The sequence below is a fragment of the Branchiostoma belcheri genome, unplaced genomic scaffold, assembly GCF_001625305.1.
Source record: "Branchiostoma belcheri isolate BF01 breed outbred unplaced genomic scaffold, Haploidv18h27 scaffold2, whole genome shotgun sequence".
NCBI classification, from domain to species: Eukaryota; Metazoa; Chordata; class Leptocardii; order Amphioxiformes; family Branchiostomatidae; genus Branchiostoma; species Branchiostoma belcheri.
Genome location: NW_017803490.1, coordinates 5,366,849 through 5,385,746, shown reverse-complemented (window position 1 = coordinate 5,385,746; position 18,898 = coordinate 5,366,849). Strand labels below are relative to the sequence as shown.

General features: G+C 42.9%; 1 protein-coding gene across 1 annotated transcript; it reads right to left on the bottom strand.

Annotated features, from left to right (window-relative positions):
* Positions 1-134: 134 nt before the first annotated feature.
* On the bottom strand, positions 135-18,870 carry LOC109468790. Its single transcript, XM_019767124.1, has 3 exons — positions 18,626-18,870; positions 4,249-4,547; positions 135-1,093 (listed from the first exon to the last, which is right to left on the bottom strand). Exons 1-3 carry the CDS (start codon positions 18,717-18,719, stop codon positions 950-952), a joined length of 537 nt encoding a protein of 178 aa, XP_019622683.1. The 5' UTR covers positions 18,720-18,870; the 3' UTR covers positions 135-949.
* Between the last annotated feature and the right edge of the window lie 28 nt (positions 18,871-18,898).

The window sequence follows — 18,898 nt, the reverse complement described above, 5'->3', positions numbered from 1 at the left end:
ATCATAGCCAATCGCTGATTAGCTGACAGGAATTTTCTTTTAAATTTGATCAAATCAGCCAAAATCTTCTGATAAATTTTCAAACTTGCACACAAGCATGTTGAAACACTTGCAATCATTTGAAATATCACGTATCAGGACTACATGTTTTTAATGTAGAATATTTCCTTGCTGATTCTTCCCCGATTTCACGTATACATCACAATTAACAAGTATGTAATTCTGAGGAAACAACGACTGCATACACACAACACTAGTTCCACACAAAACTATACAATATTCACTAAGCAGGAGAAATATCCATGTTTTGACGTTATAGGTCTCACACAACTTGCAATGTTCTTTTAAAATCTTTCATCCTCTCTAAATCTACATATTGTAGCTTTGCCATTTATTTCATTCTACTGTGATACAAAGTTGCATTGGGCAATCTTATGTTCTTCCATTGCATGGACAACAAAACTATATCAGAAGTCTTTCTTTACTTCTTTGTGACAAACATAACGTTGATCCCATCATTGCAGTATACTTGGAAATTAAACTGCGTTTAGGCACCAGAACCATCAGCGCTTTGAACAAATCACTATTACGTTAGGAAGATACTAAATACGTTTAAACTTGACTTCCTTGGTTGTAACATTTGGTCCATCAATTATTGTACGTTACAGGTATTATATGTCTTCTCTTGATACCAGAACCATACGTATAAGAAGCAAATCGGATATAATTATGATAATCTTATCATCCTTCTTCTAATATCAGTCTACATGACATATCCACATCCTTGAGTTAGTCTTGAGTCTAGGTCTATCTGACTAAGCTCCTGTTTTAACACTTCAGTTTAATACTTTCCTCTTTCTGGCTAAACAGGTTACAGCAAAACTTTAGGACGCTCTTCTCTGACTATCACTCTATGTGAGAACCTGGCCACATTATGTGATCGGTTATCCTATTTGTAAAACATAGGCTCTTGGTAGGGTGCCTCTGCACGGGCAGCTGACCGCCGCCATCTTGGAGAGGATGGGAAGCCCCTCTTCGCCGACCCCTGCCGAGTTCCTTCTAACAGCAGGGACTGCTTCATCAGTTCTTCTGCCTGGAATGACAAGCAAAACAACATTTATTTCATTGTTACAAAGTTTACTTCAGCCATTCACAGAGAAAGATTTTTGTCTACAAGTGACTTAACCATCATCTTCAGGGTGAGTGACCCACCAATGCAGACACGTGACCTTGCATGCATGTGTCGCCGTCAAAGTCGTTTATAAAGTCTTCAAAAGTCAACACCACTCTTTGTTTCCTCTGTTATGCTAAGCGATGATAGGCTCTGATATAATCTTTATTATCATTTTCAGGAAAATTAGGAAACATTAACGGTAATCACATGCGACCGTTGCCACTGAAGATTCGTAAGCAAACCCTAGGAATCAGTATGCATGCGAGAAAAGAAACTGTCCGTTTTGAATGATTCTTTCTTTCCTAGGACAGTATGTGCTGTGCAGTCTGTTTAGAAGAAACATATCTTGGTTTTTGTCACACTGTGCAATAGATACCTTTAATTGTTGTTAATAGATTTTTTGGGATGTTCACATAATCTATTCAGTGTACATGGTACATGGTGGCAGATATTTGCCTATCGATTTTGCCAGTTTTGGCACGAAGCACAGAACATTTTATTTTATGGTCTTCAAAATGCTATGGCAAAAACCTTCATGTCAAATGTAACATTCAATGTTGATGTAGTGCCAACTCCGGGGTTTTGTAATAGCTGTTTTTTTTAGAGTGGTTGCAAAGGGGGTTTTCAACAGTCATCAAAAGAGATTAAAACCCTTCCCCATCATCCACAAAGATACCCACTGGATCACTTAACCCCCCTTCTGAGGACGGGAGAGAATTCCTACGTAAGTGGTGTGATGACACTCAAGTGATCAGTGGATGGTTCCCACTTCTCTACTTTAAGCTCATTCTAAAAGTGCCAAATGGTAAGTGTTTTTCCTTGGTGGCTGGGGAAACCTAATGGATATCAGGAGCCTCTCGCCATGAGGAATTGGTAGACACTTTCAATGTTTCGTAACGGTGGGAAGCTGTCAGTTTTCAAAAGTGTCATCTCAAGTTTCATAACGGTGGAAAACTGTTTTCAAAACTGTCATCTCAAGTTTTATAACGGTGAATATAACTGTCATTTTTCAAAACTGCTGTCATCTTCTTGCTGGTGTATTTATTTTATTCACATTTATTTTTCGAGGATTGGGCAAAAAGTTGTAAAACTTATCTTGGCCCTCTCCTCACACATAAAAGGAAACAATAAGATAAAGTAATAATAATAATAGTAAGAAAGAACAAAGGTACATAATGAGCTGGTGTACAAATCAAAATCAATCAACTAAATCAAACAAAACGTCCTGTCTGCAAAATAAAGTTGAAAACCACATCAAATATTTTACAGTTGTTGACAAACGACAATGAGGGGTTACCCCTGAGGATGGTTGAACATAAAGTGTTGTCAGTGACGTTGTTTGTGTCAAATGGCAGGATGTTATTTAGAGATGATAACATGTCAATACGTTCGTCAGTGTACAGTGGGCAGTGTAGGAAGTAGTGTACAGCTGTTTCATTGGAGTGACCACATTTGCACGCAGGACTGGGCACACATTGATGTTGGAACAGGTGAAAGTTTAACTGACTGCGGTTAAGTCTGAGTCTGGTAAGGTGGATAGCTGGGTTTCTCGGACCATGAGAGAAGTGAGGTTGAGTGTGAGGGCTGTGATAAAACGTCTCTAACTCTTTTTTAAAGATGGCAATTGATGTTGATGCTCGTGTAGTTAATGGCAGGTTGTTCCAGGAAACGATGGAAGTAGGCAGAAAAGATCTTTTGAATTTCTCAGTTCTAGCAGGGATTAAAACGTAATTCTGGTCAGTACGGAGACTGTAGGGGGTGGAGTCACGGGTTTGTAGTGGTACCAATTCCTGTAAGTATTGTGGTGCTAATTCTTGCTGGTGTAGGAAGCGGCGAAATTCCTTGCAACCGAGTGAGTTGTGAGCCCTTAACAACTTCACAATCGTTACTGCAACTTTCTTCATCTGCACCATAAGAGATGAAAGATTCTCTGTCTTGAATGAAATGTTTTGTTTTCAGAAGTTTTCCTTTGAACGGCCTGGGTTGGCGTGTGTCGAAATCGTATAACGCTAACAAGCAACACGTAGGGTCAAAGGATACGCTCTTTGTATCTTTGATCATTATTCAGAAAGAAGTTGTGATTCCGTAAAAACCGCCATTACTATTGACTGCGCAGTTTCAACCATGACTTCTAAGCTACATCATTTGGACAAAGGTCTTTGAAGGTGTCTGCCTTCGTGCCAACTCTAGAGGTAGATAAATTAGTTGGATTTACTGGCTGGCATCCAGTGGCTTAGGCAGAATCCTGCCAATTACTTGGGTACGCATTGGACGACCCCTCGGTCAGTGCCCACCAGAATCTGCCTTTGACTAACGATGAAGGTCAAAATTGTTCCGGTCTGCATGTAGATACCTCACTGTGAGTTCAGTCCTGAATCATTGAACTCTGTTTGTCTCGGGCCTACAGGAGTGTTAAGTGCGGGGTGCTTCAGTCATAGCGTCAGATTTACCAGGAATCCGTTTCTCTCGAGTTTAAGTACATAACGGAATCAAGGGAAGGGGTCACGGGGCAATAGATACAGATGGGCGTTTGACTGCGCGATCTTCTGCAACTAGATGCATGTAGCTAAGATATAGCCATGCTGCTGCCATCTTCCAAACCTATTTAAGTGAAATCATATCCAAACAATAGTAGTTAATGTTTAGACACGAATCTGTTAACAAGTTTAGACATGAATCTGGTTTCTCCAGAGTTGCCAATACCTTAGTAAAGCGAATCCCATGCTTTATGTAAAATGTGCTTTCTAAGTTGCTGTGACATGGCAGAATACACAACAGTCATTATTCATTGCCTTTACTTTGTCAATGCAGGACTTGCTGCTCTCTCGAGTGTTGAAAAAACTATGTATTATTTGAGCAACAGGATCGAAGGCCCTAAGGCTTCTTTCATCATTTATTAGGATGGTACATTAGCAAAATCTTTGGGTGTCTGCCAGATTGCCACAAAACTTCAGGCTTTTACTTTATCCCCAGGGATGTCTATCTTATTTTAGAATGTATAAGGTTCAGTTTTATAACCAGTAAAGTTCATTTTTTTAGGTAGTAAGTTGCAATAACGTTAACTAGAAGCCTACCACCGCTCTCCAAAACGGCGACTCAGACTGCAAAAGACCTTCAACGATAGCAGACAGATCTCGGCCATGTTGGTTGATCTCGTCATCACTGTAGGGGTACCGCTGTGCTGACGTCACCGACCTTGGTGGTAACGCCATCGGTACGTGTTGCACAGGTTCTGACGACGTCACTGAATCCTGTGCCAGCTGTAGTAGTTTGGTGATGAGCCTGTCTGCATCTTCCGGATTTCCTATGATGCCGGAATCCGGAAGTGGTTTTCCGGAGACGTATGTGGGGTCCCTCTTCCCATACCAATGGCCTGTCAATAACAAAATTGTGCAATCAAATTTTAATTCCAGACCTCTAAATAATTTCATTTCATTTTTTTTCAAAAGTCATTAAACAACATACAAAGTAAAGGCCATAGTGGTGGATAACTCGAATCTTAGCCTCACCACTGACAAACACACAATACAATAACAAATATAACAACAGAAACTGGATCATTCTGTAAAATGGAATGTTTGTGTAGGCAGTTTTAAACATTAATATTTAGTCAATTACATTTTTTATAAAGCGTCTTTGAGTCAAGGTTAAAATATTTCTATTGGTTTCCGGACACACGTGGGGTGAATTTGTGAGAAGAATATACCTTAGGCCATGTTGATATGATTATATGGATGACATCCTCCGGGAGCCCCAAAACTGATGCGCGCGTGCGAATAAAAAAAAAGTTTTGCAAAAAAAAGTTCTTTTCATTATGAAATCTACGTGGTCATGAGGGATGAGCAAATGGCACAGAATATGGTTTGGCGAATAATCTAGTCTTCAAGTTCATTTCGTCTTTTTTCGTTTGATTTTGGCATTCTACGACATTGGTATAGTTTTTATTAATTTTTTTTGTAACTTATGGTATATTTTTGCTCATTTTGCAACTGTTTTGTACGATTTACAGTATGGTTGAAAACTTTTTTTTTTTGGAAACGGCCGAAAATTCATGCGCGCGCGGATGTCATCCATATAATCAAATCAACATGGCCTTATCTAGAGAACGAGTGGGAGGTAAGAGAAATGCATCTTCTTTCAAGGTGACAAAAATCGTAAAATATCAAAGCAATATTAATGGTCAAGGATACCAGAATTCCCAAGTGATACAAATTCTCTACTGCAGTGAAGATTCATCTAATCTCGCCGCTGGAAACATCGATTATACGTAAATAATTTATATCCTGCTCTATCATCCCACTATCAGCAGGGTTTATAATCTTCCGGTACTTAGTTCCAGCGGAAACGACATGCTGTACAACAGATTAGGCCACAGCAAGTAAATTTTATGGATGACATCCTCCACAGATTCCAAATACAATGCGAGCGGGCGAAAAAAAACAAGGCGGGCCGAAAAAAACAAGGTTCTTACATTTTGAAATTTTGACTCAATCATTGTACAAATGGTTTTGATTCAATGGGAACATCACATATACACAGCCAACATCACATATCACTGCATCAAAGTAAGAAACAAAACATAAAATCAGAGCCTTGTCTTGTCTCCTCTCTTTATATTTATCTGCCATCCACTTTCCGGCATGGCAACAGACATCTTGGCCTATTTTCGGCATGTTGACCACTGTCAGAAGGCAACAAAATTTCTTGTTTTTTTCCCCAAAATCAGGCGAAAATTAATGCCATCCATCAGATGTCATCCATAAAAATTACTTGCTGTGGCCTTAGTGATTAATCTCGGTTCACAGTAAGATGACTGGATTGTCGGAAATCATTCATAACGATATTATCAAGACAGAAGGACATGACAGAAGAAAAACTATCTATTAATCCGTTTGGCACCATATAATAATAGTTGCATGATATGATATGATGTAATACAACCAACAAGACATCCGTGAATAATTGCACTACGTTGGTAAATGATTGAATAGTGAAGTTCCTTTTTCTCACAATGATGTCTTTTACATGAGCCGACGTTTCGATGACCGTCTGTCATGTTCATCAGGGATGCTATGACTCACACAAATGGTTGTGAAGGAAAGAACTTCACCATTTAAACCGAAAAGACATTATTGATATAACACAAGTGTCTCAATGTCTACGTGCGTTACACTGATCTACAGCAGAGTGACGAAGTTGGCAAGCAACCAGCCAGTCAGCCAACCAAGCACCATTCCAAGATAATCAAGTCATCAGTAACGGAAAATTACATTTTCAACTGCGGTGTTTGTGTTGCCATGTAGAAACACCCCCTTTAGGATAATGGTTTGATCCGATGTACGCATGCGTACTGTGCAGTTGGTTTGAGAGAACAAAGAATACACTCAGTCGTCTCTATGCTCTGGCTTCGCTGGTCGTAATTGCGTTGTCATCTGGAATAGGAACTGTGATCTGGAACGAGGATTGGTAGGGTAACATTTGGAGGTTCTACCGAGATCCTATTTCCTGGAGTAACGGAGCGGATGAAGCGATTGCGACGAAGAAACTGCCACAGACGCCGGAGTGAGAGAGAAAAGTTCGCGCCAAAAGTGGTCACGGGACAAAAGGTCAGAGAGGTCAAATCATCGTAAACAAAACAAAGTTCAAGGGTTAACAAGATGGCGCCGCGGTTGTAAGGGGGAGGGCGACTGCAGTATTGTTGCTACGAAAGAGAGGTTGAAAGTCGGTGCGCTGAATCAAGATTACGGTAGTTTTAGAGGGATATTTGAGCACTACAAGAGAAGTATGGCGGAAGGAGGAAAAGGCGCACAGAACAGTAGTAGTGACGATAAAACATCAGGTCCTCAGACGCCGGAGGTGACGATGAAAAACCTAGTTGATGCCACCACGAACCTGGCACGAGTAGTAAACGGTTGTTTCACTGGGATAGAGCGCTTGGGAGAGAGACTGGCCACTTTGGAGGGTGAATCTGCTGGAGAAGGAAGCCACACTGTAAGAAGAGCACTCTGGCAATCGGAGAAGAAGTCAAGGTGGAAGGTGGATAGCAGCAAGGGCAACCAACAAGCAGGGTCCAACCACAAGAAGGAGTTCAAGATAACAGGACAGGTGGGGCAGCTGAGATTTCAGTCCCTCACATATCAAATCAAGAGTGGTTTGAGGCAGGGATATACAGAGGAGGAGGTGGTAGATGCAGTAATCAGGGCGATACCAGCCGGGTCACCTCTTCGGACTTACCTGGAAGGGAAAGAACAGTTGAACCTCACATTGGTCGAACAGGTGATAAGAGCCCATGGATTAGAGGAAACTGCTACCGACCTGTACCGTAAGTTAAGCATCGGATGCCAAGAAGAAGGGGAGTCTTCACAAGGCTTTGTCACAAGGATGATGGGGCTGAGAGACAAGGTGGTAGAAGCATCAAAGGAAGAAGATGGACTATATGACGCCAAATTGGTCCAGGCGATGTTCCTCCGCTCCGTACAAACAGGCCTGAGGGACAATAACATTAGGATGGAGATGAAGCCGCACCTGGTAGCCAACTCCAACAGTAGCGACATCCTACTGTTGGAGAAGTTGAGCCGAGCCATCGTGGACCAGAAAGAACGGGACGAAAAGCTCGCATCAACAAGCTCACCTCAACAAGCTCACGTCAACAAGGTCACTGTAACAAGCCCGCGGTGCAACCAATGTACACAACAGGGGATGGAGCTGTGCCGTCATTGTTTCAGGTGTGGGGGAAACAACCACATCGCTCGGTGGTGCCGAAACAAGAACCAGGGAAACGCTTCAGGGGCACCCCAAGGGGACGAGGGGTCGTCCTAGGCAGCTCACAACCGTCCCAGAAACGACAACAACAAACAACACCAAATAATAACAATCAACAGCCCTCGGTAACAACAACTAACAACAAACAACAACAACAAACAGCAACAGCAAACAACAATCAACAGCAATCGGTTCACGTCAACGCCATGACTGCGTCACATCTAACACCAAAACAAAGAACTAAAATAACAAAGTTAGTCGGGAATCGGTGCCTGGTGTCGTGTAAGATGGATGACCAGCCAGTCCTGGCATTATGGGACACCGGTGCACAAGTGAGTATCATGACAGATACGTGGAGAGAGAAGAATCTACCAGAGATCAAGGTCAGACCAGTAATAGAGATACTTGAGGACACAGCAAGCCTCAACTTACAGGCGGCAAATGGTACAGAGATCCCATACAGTGGATGGGTAGAGGTCAGTTTTAAACTAAGCGAAGATGACTCACCAGCTATCTCTGTGCCATTTCTGACAACCAACAGCCCTAGTCAGGACCATCCGATAATTGGATACAACGTCATCGAAGAAATCCAAAAGCGTTGTGGGAGTGACTCTGCCCTGCTGTCGAGGGCGCTGCCGGTTCGGCCACAGAGGGCGGCGGCCCTGGTTAACCTGATAGAAGAGTTCAGCGTCCCGAACCCGGCAGGAGTGCGGGTCGGCAGGAAGAGAGTTCGGCTACCACGAGGGGCAACAGTTCAAGTTAGGTGCAGGATTCCTCGCGGCTCAGTGGAGGAGAAACAGATCATGCTGTTTGAACCAGATGAAGCCGGTGATTGGCCCACGGGCCTGGAAGTGGGACCGGCACTCATCCCAGTTAACTCAACGGGGATGATCAAGGTGCCTGTAACCAATCCCAACCAATATGATGTCTATCTGCCGGCAAAGACAGTGTTGGGTCGAGCAGAACCAATACGATCAGCAGTACCGGTTGAGCTGAGGAGAGTGCCTGAGGGATCTCAACACCCAACAACTGAGGACAGGAGACCAGTGAGCGAAGAACCACAGCAAACACCACAGCAAGCTCAAGTAAACACTGTTCAGGCAGAAGATGAGTTGTGGGACCCTCCAGTTGACCTGTCACACTTGAGCGAGGAGCAGAGGAAGATTGTGAAACAGATGCTCCGGGAGGAATCAGGTGCATTTTCTCGAGATGAGTCTGATATCGGCAGTATTGAAGGTCTCAAGCTGAAACTCAACTTGACAGACACAGAGCCAGTGCAAAAGAATTACGTCTCCATCCCAGCACCTCTGTATAAAGAAGTGAGGGAGTATATTGAGGACCTCATCAACCAGGGGTGGATTACCAAATCAAAGTCACCCTACTCCTCTCCGATGGTGTGCGTCCGAAAGAAGGATGGGAGCATGAGGCTCTGCATTGACTACCGCGCCTTGAACGAGAAGACAATGTCAGACAGGCAACCACTACCGAGGATCCAAGACATCTTGAACCGCCTGAAAGGAAGCACCTGGTTTTCCGTCCTGGATCAGGGTAAGGCCTACCATCAAGGCTACATGGATGAGGAAAGTCGGGAGTTCACAGCGTTCGTTACTCCATACGGCTTGTACGAATGGGTTCGAATTCCCTTCGGTCTTAAGAACGGACCTCCAGCATATCAGAGACACATGGAAGAGGTATTAGAAGGCCTGAGCCACGTGATCTGTGAACCCTATATGGACGATACCATGGTCCATAGTGACACGTTTGAATCCCATGTTGAGCGGAACAGGAGGGTCTTACGTCGCCTTCAGGAGCACGGGTGCAAGCTTAAACCAAAGAAGTGCATCATGTTCAGGCGGCAAGTGAGATACGTGGGGAAATTAGTAACTGCTGAGGGCTACACCATGGACCCCGAGGACACGGCAGCTGTCAATGCGCTGAAGGAGAAAACACCTACCACAGTAGGGGATGTGCGGAAGCTGCTGGGATTCCTTGGGTACTACCGGACATACATTAAGAACTTCAGTCAGATTGCCAAGCCCCTGTATGATTTGCTGTCAAATCATGCCCCAAAACAACCAATCAAGTGGACAGAAGAACACCAGAGAATACTCTGCCAACTCACGGAACAGCTGACTAGCCCACCAGTGATGGCATACCCAGATTTCGAGCGACCCTTTGTACTGCACACTGATGCATCAGCTCAGGGTCTCGGTGCTGTATTGTACCAGCAAAGTGAAGGGAAGCTGCGGGTAATAGCCTATGGATCGAGGACCCTGACTCAGGCGGAGAAGAACTACCACCTCCATTCAGGGAAGCTCGAGTTTCTCGCCTTGAAGTGGGCTGTCACTGAAAAGTTCCGGGACTATCTGTACTACGCACCATCGTTCGAAGTGTATACCGACAATAACCCCCTCACCTACGTTCTGAGTACGGCCAAGTTGAATGCGACAGGTCACCGATGGGTGGCAGAGTTGGCGGACTATAACTTCAGCATCAAGTACCGACCTGGGAAAGCCAATGCAGACGCAGATGTGCTGTCAAGAGTACCACGTCCAAGTCCAGGAGATGCTGAGCGGTTTATGGCTACCTGCACAGAAGAAGTGAGTGGTGATGTACTGAGTGCCACCACCCAGGCCATGCAGGCGGTTGATCAAGGAGATGCCACATGGATAAGTGCTATCACTACGAACATTGACAGTCTACCACCTGAAGATAAGAGTGCAAGTATGGGACCATTGAGCAAGAAGGAGATCGGTGAAGCGCAACGTCGAGACTCAGCCATTAGAAAGGTAATTGAACTGAAAGAAGAAGGGAGGAATCCCACTACCCGAGAGAGGCAAGACAACTCATTCGGTACAAGAGAGTACATGCGGGAGTGGAAAAGGCTTCAGATCGATGATGAGGGCATTCTCCGCCGGAGAGCTGGTCCAGTTCTGCAAATAGTGCTTCCAAAGGACTATAGAAACATTGTATACCAAGAACTACATGACAAAATGGGCCATCTGGGAGCAGACAGGGTTGTCAGCCTGGCAAGACAACGGTTCTACTGGCCAAAGATGCAGAGAGACATAGTTGAATACTGCACCTCCAAGTGTCAGTGCATTAAGCGCCGGAAGCCAAACATTCCAGACAAAGCTCCACTTACTAACATCATCACCACTGAGCCGCTACAACTGGTGTCTATTGACTATGTCCACCTTGAAAGGAGCAAAGGTGGCTACGAGTACATTCTGGTGGTTGTGGACCATTTCACACGGTTTGCTCAAGCATATGCCACCAGGAATAAGGCAGGGAGAACAGCAGCAGAGAAGCTCTTCAATGACTTCATTCCTAGATTTGGGTATCCTCTCAAGATTCACCATGATCAAGGAGCGGAGTTTGAAAACAGGTTGTTTCAACGCCTACATCAGCTGAGTGGAGTGTCGCCCTCGAGAACAACTCCCTATCACCCCCAGGGAAACGGTCAAGTGGAGAGGTTTAATCGGACTTTGCTAGCGATGTTACGTGCTCTCCCAGAATCCCAGAAGACAGATTGGAAGGCGTCTCTTAACAAGGTGGTTCATGCGTACAACTGCACCCGACATGAGAGCACCGGTTACTCTCCCCACTTCCTGTTGTATGGACATCACCCCCGACTGCCAGTGGACCTTATGTTTGGGATTGAAGACAAGGAGCATGAGGTTCAATCATATCCTGAGTATGTCAAGAGATGGAAAAGGGGCATGCAGGAGGCCTACAGGATTGCGAGTCAGCAGGCCAGGAAAACAAGTGCAAAAGGGAAGAAACAATACGACAGAAAGGTGCACGGTCTCAGTCTGTCCAGTGGTGACCGGGTCCTTGTTAGAAATATGACAGACCGAGGAGGACCGGGCAAGTTGCGTTCCCACTGGGAGGACAAAATCCACATCGTTGTGAAGCAAAAGGGGAAAAATATCCCCGTGTATGAGGTACGCCCAGAGTGCCAAGAGGGAAGATCACGAGTGTTGCATAGAAATATGTTACTCCCATGCGAGGGACTGCCCCTAGAGGTCCCAGTTCCCAAACAGAGTAGAAGGAGAACACCTCAAGAGGAGGAGGGGAGAGGTAGTGAGAAAGAAGAAGCTGTGCCCAGCAGAGTAGAAGAAGATGAAGAGGCTGAACCTGAGAGCCAGGCAGAAGCTGTGCCCAGCAGAGTAGAAGAAGATGAAGAGCCTGAACCTGAGAGCCAGTCAGGAGGCTCAGACAGCGATAGTGACAGCGAGAAAGAAGAATCTGCACTAAGTGGAGTTGAAGTTGAGTCTGAGGACCAGCCCTGTGTGTCCCAGGGTGGTGAGGATGTTCCAGACTCAGCAGAAGCAGAAGAGAATAGACCGAGACGAAATAGGAGACCACCACGGACTCTCACGTATGATGTAGGTGGACAACCTGGCTACTTGAGAGTGCCAACAGTGAACACAGTAAATGCAGCAGAGTGGAACGTAGGGACACCATGGCCACTGAACATGTGGAATGCGGGAGCAGGGCATCCTGGGCAATTATATCAGTCGTGCCCTCACTGCAGACAGTTGATACCGATAATTCGCATGTACGCGCCCAGCTAAGGGGATGGAGTACCTGCTGTTCGGGTGGATGGTGAACTGCTATGGATTACTATTCCTGTGGAGTACCTGCTATTTGTGTGGACTGTGAACTGCCATGGATTACTATTCCAGTGGATTACTTGTTTCTGTGGATTACCTGTTGTTCTTGCGGACAATTAACTGTTTGGAATAAGAATTACTGTTCGTGTTGTGGATTATCTGCTGTACCTGTGCCGCTGCACCTGTGGATTACCCGCTGAAGGAGAAGAGTCTCAAGGGACAATTATATTATGAACAGTGAATGCATAATATTGTGGAACATGTGTAATAGAGACATAGTGTGAATGAGGTAGAACTTGAGAAAGAGAGAACATCTGTCGTCAGGTCATGTGAAACTTCTTGGGCAATCAACATGTGTGGAGGTTATTATACCGTGGATTGTTGATGTGTCTGTTGATGAAGAACTCCTATAGTAAATCTATTTCTTTCAGAAAAAGTGTAGGGAGTATGAAATGTTCTCTAGTGGATTAAGAGGTGACATTCTGAAGATTACACTATAATGCATCAGTTAGGGGAAGAAAGAAAGCTGTGATTTCTTTGTGTATTAGTAAGTGGACGAGTTGTTCAGCCATGTTGTTAAGTAATATAGATGCTAGTATGCATTTATCTCTTCTGTATGGAAGTAGAATATTATCTTATATCAGTTTGCTACTGTAGAAGTCAGTGCCTTCGCGATGTTTGAAATGTACGTGCAAGTTACGTAGTGAAAAATGCAGTCTTGCTGTAGTTAAGTTTAATTCAATAGTCAAAGCGGTTCTTAAGGCAGTTCTAACACTCTTTACTTTGTTGTACAAGTTAAAAATATTTTATTCGAATTTACATAGATGTAGCTATAGAGAAGTTCCAAGTTAACAGTTCTACATGTTATTTACAACAGTTCAATATTTATTGTCAAATGTCGGGACGACATCTCAGCCAGGGGGGGCGTGTGTTGCCATGTAGAAACACCCCCTTTAGGATAATGGTTTGATCCGATGTACGCATGCGTACTGTGCAGTTGGTTTGAGAGAACAAAGAATACACTCAGTCGTCTCTATGCTCTGGCTTCGCTGGTCGTAATTGCGTTGTCATCTGGAATAGGAACTGTGATCTGGAACGAGGATTGGTAGGGTAACATTAGCAATAGAAGAATAGATGAAGTTCACACGGAAACGGCGGGTAAGACCACTCAGAAACGCATTTTCTTTGAAACATTGAGGCATTCGCTGACCCTTGAATCTTTGGGTGAATCTTTGGAGAGAAATTGCCACTTTTCGTCAAAGGACGGACATCTAAAATATTCCTTTTTTAGTGTTATTCATTAGCTGGCTCTTGAAGCTGTCCAGCATGTCCTACTGAGTCTTTGGGAATAAATGACTACTTTTAGTCAATGGCCTGACGTCTAAAGTCTTCCTTTGTTAGTGTGAGCCATTAGATGACCCCTGAAGCTGTCCAGTAAGTTCTGCTGAGTGTTTGGGAATGAATGGCTACTTTTGGTCAATGGGCTGACGTCTAATATCTTTCTTTGTTAGTGTGAGATATTAGCTGACCCTGAAGCTGTCTATTAAGTCCTGGTGAGCCTTTTGAAAGAAATGGCTACGTTTCGTCAATGGACTGACATCTAAAGTTTCTCTTCCACTTGAAGCTGTCCAGCAAGAGCTGGTGAGCATTTGTGGATGAATGGCTACTTTTGCTCAATGGGCTGACGTCTAATATATTTCTTAGTTAGTGTGAGATATTAGCTGACCCCTGAAGCTGTCTATTAAGTCCTGGTGAGCCTTTTGAGAGAAATGGCTACGTTTCGTCAATGGACTGACATCTAAAGTTTTTCTTCCACCTGAAGACGCCCAGCAAGTCCTGGTGAGCATTTGGGAATGAATGGCTACTTTTGGTCAATGGGCTGGCGTCTAAAGCCTTCATTTGTTAGTGTTAGACATTAGCTGACCCCTGAAGCTGTCCAGCATGTCCTACTTAGTCTGTGGAGAGACATGGCCACTTTTCGTCAATTGGCTTACGTCTAAAGTCTTCCTTTGTTCTTGTGAGACATGATAGATGACCCCTGCCCTGAAGCTGCCCAGTAAGACCTGGTGAATCTTTGGAGAGAAATGACTACTTTTGGTTTATAGACTGACATATAAAAGCTTTCTTTGTTAATGTGAGACATTAGCCTAATTAGCTGAACAGCTGTCCAGCATGTCCTGGTGAATCTGTTGGGGGTGAATGGCTACTTTTGGTCAAAATCTTTGGTTTGGCGTCTAAAGTCTTCCTTGTAAGTGTGAGGCATTAGCTGAGCCTTGAAGCTGTCCAACGTGTCCTACTGCATCTTTGGAGAGAAATTTTTGGTCAATTGGCTTACGTCTTAAGTCCTCATCTGTTATTGTGAGACATAACAGATGACCCCTGAAGCTGCCCAGTAAGACCTGGTGAATCTTTGGAGAGAAATGACTACTTTCAATTGGTCAATGGTCTGACATCTAAAATCTTTCTTTGTAAGTGTAAGACATTAGCTGGCCCTTAAAGCTGTCCAGCTGAGTCTTTGGAGGAGAAATGGTCCATTTTCGTCAATTGTCTTACGTCTGGAATATTCCTTTGTGTGATGTGATTGAGACTTTTGACAGACAATAAAAGCTGCATTCCCATTATTTTGAAACAAAAGATTTACGGTTATATCTATGGGGCGTAATAAAGATGCCAAGAGTATTTTAGAAACGGAAGCTGTTTATTTTCCCCTACTGATAGCGCTATAGGGACTGACGGCAAACTGTTCTCTACAGTATCAATCTAACAGCAGGGTTGGGACGTTACCTACAGTCATAAAATGTATCATCGTAAGTATAATGGTACAAAGCAGCTAGGTTAAAATCAATCAAACTTTACATTTATTGTTATCAATCTACATTTCGATACCAATACTCTTTACGTTATCTGAAATCAATGTCAAATGATTAGTGCCACTTTATTGATGCATGTTATCTTATATGTTTAATTACTCTCGTAATTCCGATATATGCCTACTGGTGAGCCTCGGTGTTTAATACGGCCATGTAGATTTCATCCTCAAAACCGATGCAAGGGTGCGAATAAAATGAATTGAAAAAAAACGTGAAAGAGAAGTCGCTCTCATTATGAAATGTACGTGGCCACGAAGATTGAACAAATGACTAAACACACGTATGGTATTATGGCGAATGATACACTCTTCATGTTCACTTCATTTCTTTACTTTTCTTCTTTGGAATTGATGTTCTACGACATTAGTACCATTTTCCAGTATTTCTTTTGCGAATTACAGCATAGTTGAAACCTTCTTTTCTGGAAACGGACGAAATTTATGCGCGTACGGAGGTCATCCATACAGTCAAATCAAGATCAAGGTAACTGAAGCAATATTCTGTAGATTTATATCTTAGTCGATGAGATGAAACCATGATACTTCATGGCTTTTCAAACCCAATTTTTGCCATCTATCCAGGTGATCATAACAGTACATTGCACCTTCGATGTTGAGCTGGCGTTGAAAGGGACTTAAGAAATCGGTGCTAGTGATGACAATATAAACGCGCTGATATTTCCGCAATCGATTTTCTGACATACAATTTTTCCTTTGGTGTCAACCGTCGTTATTGAACATAGAAACACCGCGCAGCAACAGAAATAGCACTCTTGGGGAATCTATCTCTGACTGCTAAATCATGGATAATTTGGGGTCAGGAGGCAGCGAAAGTAGTGGGATCTAAATGTGATCCTGCCAGATACAGAAAGGCCTTTGAGAAACCATTACGAAAATTGTCGATCAAGATAATTACATTACGTACGTGTTCTAAAGTATGCTAACTCGCATGAGATGAAATTTGGTCTGATTTATTTCATTACGATGCTCGAACCGATGATGCACCGTCCACTTTCCTCCTGACCCCTCCTATGATGTTTGTAACCCCATCTTAATGGGTGGTTGGAAACAAATGTTGCCATGTTGCCGTATTGTATAATTAGAACAGGATTGATCTTTAATATGTTACCAAATATATCGAAAATGGTAACACTTTGGAACAGTAGAAGCGTAGGCATCTGTATGAATAGATTATTCTCATATTCTCCTAATAGTTGAAAACTGGCAATGGTCTCTTTTTCATAAGTGTGTATATTAATTCTTGGCGCACGAGGTTCTCTTGGTAAAACCTAGAGATGTTTCAGCTAGCGGGCATGACCATTTTTTCACCTGGGACACAAACAGTAATGATAGAAAATGCTGACATTTTATTTTCTTTTAATAGTATTGCACAGATATACAATTTTGACTCTCTGTATAGTTCTACAGGTTACACAATTGAAATAAATCAAAGTTGACGGAGTGAGCCAAAAAATTTGGACAAGAGTCAATTTACTTAGTGTTGGAGCAAGTTTGAGCATTTCCGTCACAGTGAAATAAATCATTTTAACTTGCTTGACGGTGCCCTTCAGTTCAGGTGCGAACTAACTAGCTATATTGCTAGCGGGAACGAATTACAGATGTAGGTCACACCCTGAGGGACGAGGATACATTCATTTGCACGCGAAAACATCTGATGTTTATCAGATCCCATTCCTCAAAACCAGCCGGGGACGTAACGTGGTGAAGGATAAGAGAATACGATCTATCTATCATCTGCCCACTGTCCTTGTACATTTATATTCCCTTATTGCATGCATGTTACTGTTCTCGACTGCAATACTCCAAACTCACATTCCAACGTATGTAGAGAACCTTTAAACCAGAAAGGATTTTTGCATTTTTCTGAGTAGAGACATTGCTGAAAAGTATCAATATAGAAGTGAGGCCTTGTTCTACTGTAAAAAACGTACCTCAAAGAAAACTGCGATCTCAATGTTTCATGCATACGTTTTGAAAGAATTTAATCTAGTACCCTCCCATCAAAATTAAGGCTCGATCTTTGACAGCCAAATTATCTATTATCCTGTAATGCATTAGAGGGGTGCTATTAGGGAACAACCTTGTCACCAGAGGTCCTGCCAATCTACCTAATTGACCGAGATGATTGGTTGACTTTCTAATTGAATTAAGCAGGTTGATGCAAATCATGACAAGACCTTTTTAGCAAGTATAGGGTTTTGCCTTTCCATCAACTAGTAATATAGTAGTATAGTAAGTACCTATTTTAGTGTAATACTAGTAACACCTGGTTGATTTTATAAGCCCATGCTAATGATGATGTTGTACAGTTATACGACATGTTAATACTTTCCGTTGTCTAATGGCATATGAATATGATACTTCTGTAATTTGTCAGAAGGTAAGTAGGAATATCGACCGAAAGCGACCAATTTCCATTCCGTTTATGTCATGATTAATCAAAATATGACATAACTGTCATAGATTGTGAAACTGATAAAGAACAGATTTGTGCGAAATCAAGCAAGCGTAAATGTTCGTCAGTGCATAGTCTATTCCGTCCTTTACATTCATAAGTCATTCAAGATCACTAACAAGCTATCCTACCGTTCAAATTGGTTTGTTAGTTGCTCGGATATCATTTTGTATCAATCATTACATTTGCCCCGTACATTTACATTGAAAGACACAAAGCTAAACCTTGACAACTTCAATATAAAACGGCACTGAGACGTGTTGCCATCCCACAATGATTATTTAGGATAAAAAAAGCCATTTCACAAAATTACCAACAAACAGGGAAACAGAATTGATGCGGTTTCAATTCTTAAAAGATTGAAAGATACTAGTACTAATTTGCCCAATAATGTCAGTACTGTCATTCATGTAGCTTAACACTGCGATTTTTTTCAACATCGACTCGTGAAAATGAGCTACGAGCATAATCTTCATACATCATTACCCAATCATTGTAAACCTTCAAAGTACATTAAGTAAGATTCACATTAAAACAATGCCGCTGCTTTCTATTTCCAATGGCATTGAACATATTTTGAGAACAAGACTTTAAAATCTAAGTTATCAAAACTCACCTGTTTTCACAGTCCACTATTGTAACCTAAAACCTGTGAGTGGGCCTTATGAGCCTTACTTTGTGGTAAAAATTGAAGTTAATGAAAAAGAAAGGAAGAAGAAACTTACCGAACTGCCAGTGCTGTGGGTTGCTTCCGCAGCTGGATTCCTGCAAGGATACCGACGCCAGAACCACGGCAATCGCTAAGCACCGCTCCAGCATATTCCTCTTTACCGAGTTCTCGAATCTACTTAAAACAAATGCTTCCCTGTCTACTTTTTATATCTGATTTCTGAGGACGCGGGGGAGAGTGTGAGACACAGGTGTGAATGAGCGTGCAAGTTCTGAGAAGGGGAGAGACTTGCGTAGATGTGTGACGTGGATGAACGACGAACAACTTC

What these genes read in the sequence shown, in the direction of transcription:
- LOC109468790 (XM_019767124.1), bottom strand. Translation starts at nt 18,719, where the DNA reads ATGCTGGAGCGGTGCTTAGCGATTGCCGTGGTTCTGGCGTCGGTATCC. An exon ending in CCCACAGCACTGGCAGTTCG is followed by an intron (nt 4,548 to 18,625) that starts GTAAGTTTCTTC and finishes TGTTATTGACAG; the next exon opens with GCCATTGGTATGGGAAGAGG. An exon ending in CGCCGTTTTGGAGAGCGGTG is followed by an intron (nt 1,094 to 4,248) that starts GTAGGCTTCTAG and finishes TTGTCATTCCAG; the next exon opens with GCAGAAGAACTGATGAAGCA.